This window comes from Urtica dioica, chromosome 7, assembly GCF_054948205.1.
Source record: "Urtica dioica subsp. dioica isolate 48M chromosome 7, U.dioica_male_clone48M_v1_H2, whole genome shotgun sequence".
Taxonomy (NCBI): Eukaryota; Viridiplantae; Streptophyta; class Magnoliopsida; order Rosales; family Urticaceae; genus Urtica; species Urtica dioica.
Genome location: NC_142762.1, coordinates 44,204,755 through 44,216,596, shown reverse-complemented (window position 1 = coordinate 44,216,596; position 11,842 = coordinate 44,204,755). Strand labels below are relative to the sequence as shown.

Here is an 11,842-nt window from a genome sequence, read left to right as displayed (position 1 = left end):
GGCACCTCGATAGTCACGTGTAGATAAATTTGACGAAAAATCATTTGCACGAATTTTTGACTCCTTGAATATAAGGGACATTGCGTGAAGTAATAATTCATGGTTGCGGTTATGACGGTGTTTTCTTATTCTCGGTCTATATAAGGCTCCAAAAAATGGTCGGAAGAGGTTGAATCCCCTTATAAAACACACACAATTATTTCAAGTCTGAAATAATAATAAATATTTGCTAATATCTTCCACAAACTCCCAATAGCACTACAAGAGTAAACATCAAGATTTTGTCTAGAATTGAAACGCAAAGTGGGTGAGCAAACATGGTGTTCATATTTTGTGACAATTACTGTACCCTAGTGCAAAATTCGACTTTGTGGCTCTAATTAAATTACATTGTGAAGTTATTGAGAATATTACAACAAACGCTAATATATACATATAGACGAGAATAAAGAGCTATAAGATTAAACTATTCTTATATATTAATAATAGAAATATTGGCGTCATAACAATTAACGTGGAATTATTAAAAAGATAAAAAATAATTAGCGTGGAAAAAACGAGAGAGAGAGAGAGAGAGAGAGAGTTTATGGCAAATTATTCTAATTAAAGATGCACTATTGTTAGATCAATTGGCTTTGTCAGCGGATCAAAACTGTAGGATATAAGAGCATCTTTAATGGTTTAAAGCTTAACAATTGTGAGGACTTGCTAGCAATTAGCAAAAGTTGTAAGCTAGTTGCTTACCATTATTTTGCATTTTACCTATTAGCTTAACTAAGCTACCTTGCTTAACTAAGCTACTAGCTTAGCAAATTAAATGGGTCAATTTTTTATTTTATTTTATTTAATAAGTGAGAATTGAATAGAAAATAATAATAAAATATTAATTATTGACATGTGAGATAAAGTTAAGCTAGAAGAGTGATTTATCTTACCAATAGAGAACAAATTTGCTTAAATTAGTTGTAGCTTAAATTGCTTATGTGACAAGTTAAACAAATATGATATTTGCTTACCATTAAAGATAGCATTGCTTTTCCACGCATGCATTAATGAGTTTATAATAAATGAGGTGAATTAATATGAAAAATTATCATCAATAATACTAATTATTTGTCACTTACCAAAAATCAACTAAAACTCAAATATTGACATATTTAGTACCAAATCGATCACGAACTGGATTACTTTCGTGACACATTAGTCCAGCTCGTGACCGATTTAGTACTAGATGTGTCAATATTTGGATTTTGATTGATTTTTGATAAATGACAAATAAATTGTATTATTGATGTCAATTTTCCAATTAATATCACACATTTTATTTTTGTCGTACAAATAATACTCAAAACATTTTGAAATCTGTGAAACGTACAATACCTTTATTTATTGTGTTCACACTTCACATCTCTGATTTATGCGAATCACTATTTTATAACTTTACTAAATGGTAAATGATATTTTTGAGAGCAATAAAAGATTGAAGTTTGATTGTAAATAATATAAAAAAAAATACTAATTTTTATGTATTGAACCGTAGAACAAGACATAAATTTGTAGAAGTTTACAAAGCAAGTGTATTGACCTAGACGATGATAAAGAAAGTGTATTTTTTTTTTTATCTTAGTATATGCATAGAGCGTTATATTCACTAAGCTCCACGACATCATCACGATGACATCGGACACAAACTGCTCTATAAATTTGAGCTACGGAAGCGAATGCGTTTTAAAGCATAAGGAGACCATATGAACCATATGCTAATAGGTCTAATGAGTAGTGCATAATATATATTATGAGCGTCAAGAGGAAGGCAAACCAAATAGCAAGATGGTCTCTTTCTAGAGAGCTCGGACGAGCATATGAGCAATGATGATATTATAATTAATTTAATGAGAACATCTTCTATAAATAATAACATTGATCAATAATAACATCTCTATATCTTCGTCTAGATTTTTTAGAGCAACTACTCTACTAATTTGTAATATATATATATATATATATATATATATGTAATATTTCTCGTTTATAGCTTATCTCAAAATAATAACAACAAAATAGATAGTTTGTGAAATTTTTTGTTGTAAAGTGACATCTGAGTAATGGGGTCTACCCCTAATAACATGGTTCTTGTATTATGGGTCATAAAATTAATTGATACTCTTATTAACTCTTTTGTTTGGTGGGTCTAGCATAAACTTGAATTATTCATTTTGTTTTGGAATATCATCTGCCTTTTTACTTGTTGCTTTTAGGCTTAATAATGATTTCCGAATCTAATATAGCTTTTTGGATTTTCATTCCTCTATTGGCCATGAGTTGTAACATTTTCATATGGGTTCATGTTCATCATGGATATACGACTGAATATCACGTTCCTTTCACTTTTTCCTCTCACTATATATCATCATTCATTATTACAAAGAAATACTTACAAGTTACAACACAACTTCTGGTTAAGTGTTTGTCAAAAAAAAAAAAAAAACTTATGGTTAAGTGAAGTCAGACTAGTTGTCATTGGACAGTGACATGTTGTACAGCTCACTAATCATCGTTTTTTTTTTACAAAAAATTAGATAATTAGTCAATTAAAACATTTGAGTATTTGAGATTGCTATATAGCCAACGTTTCGTAAATTTAAAATAAATAGTCATAAAAATAACATGATATTCTTGATTTGCTATTTTATTAAAATAAAAAAGTGAAGTTATTTATGTCAATTTATGCGTGTAAATATATAGACGTAACTATTTATTTAAGATTCATGAAACATTGATCATATAACAATGTAAAACTGTAAATATGATTATTTATCCAAAATTTACTAATATTATTGTAATATGAAACTGTAAATATGACTATATATTTAATTGATATTTTTTTTTTAAATGCATGAAAATTAAAGGCATGTTGGCATTTTTCGTTTGTTAGCGTTCTTTGGTCTTAACTATTAAAAATATATATCTTCGACGGTCGCATTATGAAGCCCATTTTGACTCTTTGTAATTCTGTTGATGCGGACACATGGAATAAATTCACTTGGATTTATTGAAGCATGAAACTGAAGTTTTCAGACAGTGAAACGCGTATCAAATTTTAACAACACGAATAAATAAAGGCGTCGAAATTCAAGGATTTTTGTTTTATTAAGAAAAAAATAATTAAAAAATCAAGGTTTTTCAAAATAAAGTGTCAGTAACAATCTAATCAATTTCAAACTCTATTTTAAAGAACTAATCAAAGTTTTGTTTATTACGGTAAATTAATCATTTACCAAAATTTACCTAAATGATAATGTATAAAAATGTTATGGACAATTAAATAAAATGTTTTCTGATTAATGAGTCCACGTCATCAAATGTGACTAGATTTTTAACATATTTAAAGTGTTGACTAAATTACAAATTCAACGTTTCAAATTGCATAATCTATAAGATTTTTCTTTAAAATAAGTGTATATATCAATATAAAAAGAGTAGAAATTTTATCTTTTTTCCGATGGATAATAATTAATAAGAGGACCAAATAGCTTTAGGCGGAGTCTAATTGCCCATATTAACTCTCAAGAAATTAGTTTGGGTGGCAAGAAATTCTGTCTCTGGGGTGATCTATAACAGAAAGATGATTCAGTCTCATACGAAACGCAATATTGACGTTTGAAAATTATATTTTGTAATATGTGCTCTAAATATTTAATGTTATAATGTAAAAAATGAATTATTAAAAAAAAAGTCCATACTAATTTAAAAAGTATAAGGGTGAAAAGCTATGATTTTATTTTCATTTCATTTTCAGAAGCTAGCCAACAAAATAGTTTGCTGATATTTAGTTGAAAAAGTGGATTGGAAATTCGGAATAGAAGAAGAAAAAGTATAAAAATAAATAAATAACTTCGGCTTTCCCAAGAATATTTAGTCGATGACAGCCATATATATATATACACACACACACACTTATATATATATATATATATATATATATATATAAATGATATGACATCAGTTAAAAGCAGGAAAAAGCAAACAGAGATGAGATGACGAAGAAAGAAAGTTTGTGTATCATCATATTCATACATAATCATATTTTTACGTGCTATATATAAAGTTATTTAATCTTCTCAGTGACGATGATTTAGAAAAACGATACTTAAGTTATAATTATTAACTTTCTTATTTTCATTAATATTAACTATGTACAAATAAATTCTATGTTAAGTAATTAGTTTATATATATATGTATATTTTTTTTTATAGGGAATACTACTTTCTTTATAAAGATTGGAATATTGTTCGAATGGCCTATAAAATAAGGCACAAATTTTAACCACCATTTAGAAGTAGGACCAATAGATATGCATTAGAGATATGATTTAGAAAATGAGAATCATCGAGAATAATGACGATGGACTTGGGCCACAAGCTTAAAAAAAAAAAGGACAGTATCACGAACAAGGTTAATTAAAATCTGGCATAATTGATTTCAGACAGAAAAATAAAAAGGAAAAGAAGATACATATGTACACAAATAATTATCATGTATCACAACCACGTGATATTTACTATAAATCCGTATGTCGTTGTCAATTGATTTTGATTCATATAAGCCTTGGCTTTTCGCAGAGTGTAAAAGTCCAGTGTCTAATTTTTGTCGTCTTTTTTTTTTTTCCCCCCCAAAATTTTCCCATTATTTCCCCACGAACAGTTCTGATTCAGATGTAAATGGTTTCTCTACATGTAATCAAACAATAGTCAAACAGTTCAGATTCTCGTCAAGAATAGTATTTTTTTCTGGTCCCATAATAAAGTTATAACATACTATATTATTTTATGAATTGGAACACATTGAAGGTGAACAAGTTGGTATCTTGAAAACAATGAATTGGTTATTGACATTATTTTTCGTTATGGAGGAAATTATTAACATCTTTACAATATTTGGCCAGCAAGAATGTGATGATTGCGCGGGAAAACATAGGAATGTCCATTTCGTGGTGTTCTCCAACCGATTGTTTTTATTTTCCAACCAATGGTTAAATCTATACAAAAATGGAAGTAATGTATAAAAAATTATACTGAATAATTATTAACATCTTTACAATGTATATATATATTCTTAAAAAAAGCCGAAGGGTCCCAAGGAAGGATATGTACAATACAAGGTCTACTTGAAAGGATTTTGTAATTTTAAAATAGAGAAAGGTTTTTGTCGCGAAGCAAATTTAGTGTATATATATTCAGTCGTGCATTTATTGTATATATATGCTAAATTTGGGGAGCGTAGAAGCTTTGACCCTACAGATTAGTAAGGTATCAAAATTAAAGACGTCGGATCAATATCTAAAGTTAAAAAAAAAAAAAAAAAAAAAAAAAAAAAAAAAAAAAAAAAACAGTTGCAACAAACACGAAATGAAGCTGACTGTACAACATAATAAAATAATCAAAGAAAAATACATACTAGCGTGGTCATCTTTCTCATACTCATAATTTATCCGCTCTTGATGTCACGTAAGATAATTCTAACGCCGTAACTTGCACGAATCAAATCAATCCATAAAATAATAAAAAATAAAAAACTTTTCTAGAGCATGGCCATGTACATAAATAAGTGATATAATTTCTCTAAATAAACTCAAGCACGTAGACTTAAAAAAAAAATCTAACACTTTATAACTGGCATGCTTTCAGTTTTCCAGAGATTTTTTTTATTTTATTAGCTAGATACCTTTTATTCACGCATGTTTGATATAGAATAATAATAAAAAAAAAGCTTATATCTTGAAATAAAACTTTCCTTGATAAGAAAATTGGGAGAACGCTTAGTATACTCTCTTAAATTAAAGCGGTATATAATTATTCTCGTATTGATATTGGAATGACAAATAACTGCTTGAATAACATATAGCACCACCTATTTCACTTCGATGAACAAAAAGGAAAATAAAAGACTTGAGAATGAGTGAAGACTTATTTTGGTGTTGTGATCAACGGCGAAGCCGTAATTTAAACTCATAAGACCGTATATGATAACAATATTGAAAAAAAATTAGGTGCAAGATTTTGTTTCTTTTCAAATAGGTAAACAGAACAAAATCATATGAAATACAAAATAAGGGTAAAAAGAATTTTATAAAATATTTAGGGGAGCATATGCTCCCGTGATCATCGCCTGCCTCCGCTCTTGGGTTTTGCCAAATCAGAACGGTCCTTTGCATTGAAATGCTTTCAAACCTCATTTGTTCAACCAAGCTTTCAAACCTTCAAACCGACCGTTAGATTTAGAAATTACGCTTTTAAATGCTCAAATTTTGACCTTTCATAATTTTTTTCATGATGCGGGCACTAATGTCGCCCGGTTTTATCCATTTCATGCGCTAAATTTGCATCGTTATACCTAGCTATCAAGAAAATAATTTATATTTAACACGTTAAATTACCGTTCTAACGTGTGATATTTTGTTAAAAGTGTGATGCTTGTTTGGTAGTTAACTCAAACTGTTTTTTGTTTTCTGTTTTCTAATTTTTGTAGTTGTACTGAAAAACTGTTTTGTAGTTGTTTTCAAAAAGCTGTTTGGTACAGTTTTCATTTTTGTTTTTGAGAAATTGAAAAAACTGAAAAAATGTTTGGTATATTTTTTATTTTTGTTTTTGAAAGAATGAAAAGAGGAGATGAGGAGAAGGAGGAGAGAAGAGAAAGAATTTTTTTTTCCAAAAACACATTTAATTTGTTTTCAGTTTTCTTTACTCTTTTACAAAACAACTTCAAAATATTTTGAAATTTGTTTCCAAAAACTTAAACCAAACATGTTTTCAATTTTTGTTCTCAATTTTTTCCACTCAAAAACTAAAAAAATGTTTTTGAGAGGAATAGCTTAAATCATTACAAATTGATCATCAATCATATAAAACATGATTTTTAATGTCCGACAAGCAGATTCCACTCAAATTTGTGCCACAGAAACATCTATTCAATGTGACTGATCAGTAATAATGAGAAATTAATATTCATCCCTCAATATAAATAAATAAATAAAAAGAGAAATTAATGCACACGTATCATACACACATAATTTTCACTTTTGTTTTTTGTGTGTAGGATATGTTAGTACTGAGTCTGAGTAGAAGTCAAGAGTCAACTTGATCCGCCGATTCTTCAACGGGCCAAGAAAAAAAAAAAAAAGGTAAAAAAACAAATCAAAGAAACATATAAATAAATTTGGTGTGGGGTTCCAATCTTAAAAGTCATGAGAAATTGCTGTCAAGCACAAAAGCTCACTCACACACAAGAGACAATAGAGAAAGACCTAGTCGCCTCTAACTTAGCTAGCAATACCTAACGAGCCATGATTAAGTAAGAAAAATAATCACGACCGCCATAAATATATGTATGTTCTTATGTACATTTATACTGAATATATATAATCGATGATGTGCAAGAGACTTGGCATATGAAATAAAATGATATATTTGTGTCCCATGCATATTGGTAATATATATTTATATATATTATATATATATATATAGTGGACACAAATATTCCAACAAACTTATGGTAAAGATTCCAACACGTGAAATATTGATTAACGAGCCACAAATCTAGAAATATACCATGACATTATTGTAGGGTTTGTTGTTTTTTTATATGTGAACAAAATAGGGTAAATGTAATCATATTGCAATAATGTAATTGATTGTTCGGTCATGGTAAAAAAGAATGACACTAAAAACAAGAGAGCGTGAACGTGTTAATTTGTTTAGAAGTCAATATTTACCCTTTTCTAATAATTGCATGGACCTTTTTGTCTTTTTATTGGTTCATATTGTACACCTGAACTCAAACAGTTGGCTGCTTTAAAGAGCAAAGAAAATATGCCTAGCTCTTTCAGGAATGCCTACAATTTCAAATATGGTATATGGTAAAATATCAACCTCCGGAATTTTAGTTTAATGTTCTATACATGCCTTATGCTTTCATATATATCACAATCAATATCTTCAATTATCTTTTCATTATGAAATTCAACTTTCAGTATTATTATTTTGGTCAATTACCATATAAAAAAATCAATTTAAAATGTCGATAATAGTTAAATTTTCTTCAATGGGGAAAATATACTTTCAATATATCAATTTTGATAAATCAGAATTAAAAAAAAATTAAAATACCTATCAATAAGAGATAAAAATTTAATATTAACAACGTAGCAATGAACAAATATCTACTCATGATGTGAGTGTGATATATTCGAAAACGAATAAGTATCATTCGATCTCAAGAGACATAAATGATATAATTTTTTTTAAAAATATATGTGTATGTGTGTGTGTGTGTGAGAGAGAGAGAGAGAGAGAGAGAGAGAGAGAGAGAGAGAGAGAGATTTTCCAATGAAGACAAAATGATAGCTTTATCCTACATTTTTACCCTCTTTTGTATATGTTTTAATATTTTTAGCTACGATCCAATATTTTATTTACTTGGTAATTCCTTACCTAGCAATAAGACCTAGTGAATTAAAAATACCGAACAAATGAGCCACGAGATATATATGAAATGCAATCAAAGTTGTGTACTCTATCTGATACGGTTAGGCATATGGTAAATAAAAATATGAGGCTACCATATGGGATTGGGACGGCCAGCTTTTGTACAACTCATATAATCAATTATACATGGCCAAGTTAAAAATAAAAGCTTTAATGACATAGATGTACCATAAATTATTTTTTATAGAAAATAATAGTAATAAGTTCGCCACAGACCCGAGCCAGTGCCTTGACAAAAATTGACAAAGCCATATGACAATCACTTATTCGTATGTTAAAAGGACATCACCATGGAAGTACAACTAAATAGCTTAAGCTTTTAATGCAAACACTATAGGCTACGCATACACCAACAAAACAATGAGAACAAACGTTGGTTTATACAATATGTATTTTCTTTGAATCAAGAAATTATTCCTTATGCAAAAAGTTACTAATGAGCTATAATACATACAGATTGAAATTCTACACAACACTTTACATCAATAAATTAACCAACTATACCACTTAACATCAATAAACTAACTATACCAATCGAAAATGGTTTCTTCAAGATTTTATAGTTTTTTTAGGTATATTTTGAAAGTACTGAATTGACCCGTGCACTTTTAGAGAGAATAAGAACAAATTATTTAATCTCTTATGTTTCGAAGTCACTACGTATGAATTGCATCATGCTTGGACTTATTCGGAATTTGCTACCCTATCTTGAAATTGAAGATAAACTCTTTCATAACTAAAGATAAAGATGACAGGAAAAACACTCACCCAAGCATTAGCCATCCAGAAAATGGCTTCCAACCTTTAAATTAGAAAACCATCTCCTCAAATTCGACACTTGCAGATATACTGATAGTTTGCAGTGGAATTTCAAAGACTTAAAATTATAGAGAAACCTCGATAGAAAAGCGTCCAATGCTGAAGAGAAGACTCGACTGACTAAAAAAATTATCAAAACAAGAGACCGTATCTAACATCCACCATAAAATTAGAAATACAAAATATTCTACAACTAAAAATGTTAAAAATAGCATGTGCTACTTCTCTCAATATTAATCAACACATAGTACCAGAGTTACAAAGTCAACATTTTGAAGAGATATACTTCGCATAATAAAAGTCTATAAAGATATTCATTTAAAAAAAAAAAATATCTATCGAGATATAACCAAAGATGGGAAGAATTTTAAAACGATTAAAAGGTTAAATTTTTTTTTGAAAGACTCGGCTGGCTAAGTTTGACGAGTTTCTTTTCACATATGTGAGGCCTATTTGTGTGGATGAGAATCACTCCTATCAGAGCGGGCGAAAATATTTTTGTCTTTTTAACATGCAAGTTTAAATAATCAGATTTTTGTCGTTAATTTTAGATGTCGGTTAAATATCCAAGCTTAATAAATAACTACGACCAATGATAATATTTTGTTATAAGTTTGTACTTGTAGAAAATACTAGTGTCAGTTACTTATTTTTATCACACTGATTGCTTCTCTTTTAATTAGTTGTTAAACTATTCTTATCATCTCACCAGCAAATGTAAAAACTGCTCTCTCTCTCTCTCTCTCTCTCTCTCTCAAATTTACATGCAGACATACCACAAGCCAACTGGCAGCTTTGATTCCTTCACAAAACGATGAAAATAATCAGGCCACAAAAGGATATGAGAAAGGACAAACATAGTCTAGGATTTGAATGTGATTTGCTTACTCTCTTTTTATTTTTCTCCCTCCAATCTTCCTTCTTTCTTCTCTTATTACTACTTGTATAAATAGCAACGCATGTATAGATAGAGACCCAATAAAATACTTATCCCTCACCATATATAAATAATCTTCTCTTTATAGCACTATATATTAATCACTCAACCCAGGGAAATCAGTGAATTATTATAAGATGAACATATCATCATCGAAATTCAGCAGCGGATGCGAATCCGGGTGGACGGTTTATTTCGAGCAATCTTATGAGAAGAGCGAATTCCAAAGAGATCAAAGACATATTACTTACCGAGAAGAAGAAGAAGAAGATTTGTCAATGGTGTCCGATGCTTCATCGGGTCCACCGCATTGCCACGAAGAAGACGATGATCGCGAAGAATGCTTGAGCTCGGCTTCCAAATACTCGGCGAAGAACAAGGAAAGAGACGAGATATCGAGCAAGAAGAGAAGTAATTACAAGAGGAATATTGCCAAGTGCAAAAGTGATGATCATTACCATTCATGCCTTGATGACACTGCTAGCTCTCCTCTCTCCAAGGCAATTTTTATTTATTTTTTTATTTGTATCTTTTTCGCCTATTTATTATATGAGCATTTATTGAATTTATTTATTTATTAATTATTATATTTGTTCTGAATCTAATGTTGTACAGAACAAGTCCACTTTGTCAAGGAAAGAAGCTTATTCTCAGGGTTGTTTCTCTGCAACACATTTTCAGGTTTCCTTTTTATATATGATTTTATATGGTATATATATTATATATTTTTTTATATATATTATATATTTTCCTTTTGTGAATGTTTATGTATGATTTGTTTCAGGGGGAATCTGCATTTGATAAGCATTTTGGTATGTTTGAGTCATCTTTGGCCAAAGCTTCACCTTCACAGAAGCCAGGTTAGAAAATTAATTACCTGGTCTTGTTTTAAAACAGAATCATAGACTTTTAAATCTCTGCTAAAATGTTATGTCTTCAATTTCCATTTTCTAGGTGAATTTCAAGGAGGTGGTAATTGGGAGTGACCGGTGAAAATCATTATGCTATAATTATAATGTATTGTTTAGTTCCCTGATGTTGTTGCTAGTGCTATAGAAGAAGAAATGGGGTCAATGTAAAAACTCTATATTGAAGGCATGAAATCAATGGAAAAAATAGGGAATACTTTACCTCTTTGTTTCTTCTTCTTCTTTTTTTTTTTTTTTATTTATTATTTATTATTGTCAACGAAGCAGGAAACAACCTCAGAGTCAGAACATTAACTATAAATATATCTTATTTTCTTATAGCTGAATATATACTTCATCAATCATCAAAAAGAAAGAAGAAAAAAATACTCACAACATGAAAATGGAACATTCAATTCAAGTGACATTGATATTCCGGTCAAACTTGTGAATATTTGCCCATTACACTACATATCTTATGGCAAAAAATAATCACATTTTCAGTTTCAAAAGATGGATGGACCATTGAGTAGTAGAAACCAACTGGCAAATAGAGATGAGTCAAGTATAGAGAGAGGCCATATTTGCATATTGCTATCAAAGTATATCAAACCTTACCACACATGGATAGATA

At 29.4% G+C, this 11,842-nt stretch overlaps 1 protein-coding gene across 1 annotated transcript; it reads left to right on the top strand.

The window, feature by feature from the left end:
- The first annotated feature begins 10,176 nt into the window (after window positions 1-10,176).
- Window positions 10,177-11,430, top strand: LOC149391961 (protein SOB FIVE-LIKE 5-like). The gene is made up of 4 exons (XM_089620540.1): window positions 10,177-10,800; window positions 10,916-10,981; window positions 11,085-11,160; window positions 11,255-11,430. Exons 1-4 carry the CDS (start codon window positions 10,438-10,440, stop codon window positions 11,284-11,286), a joined length of 537 nt encoding a protein of 178 aa, XP_089476666.1. The 5' UTR covers window positions 10,177-10,437; the 3' UTR covers window positions 11,287-11,430.
- Window positions 11,431-11,842: the final 412 nt, after the last annotated feature.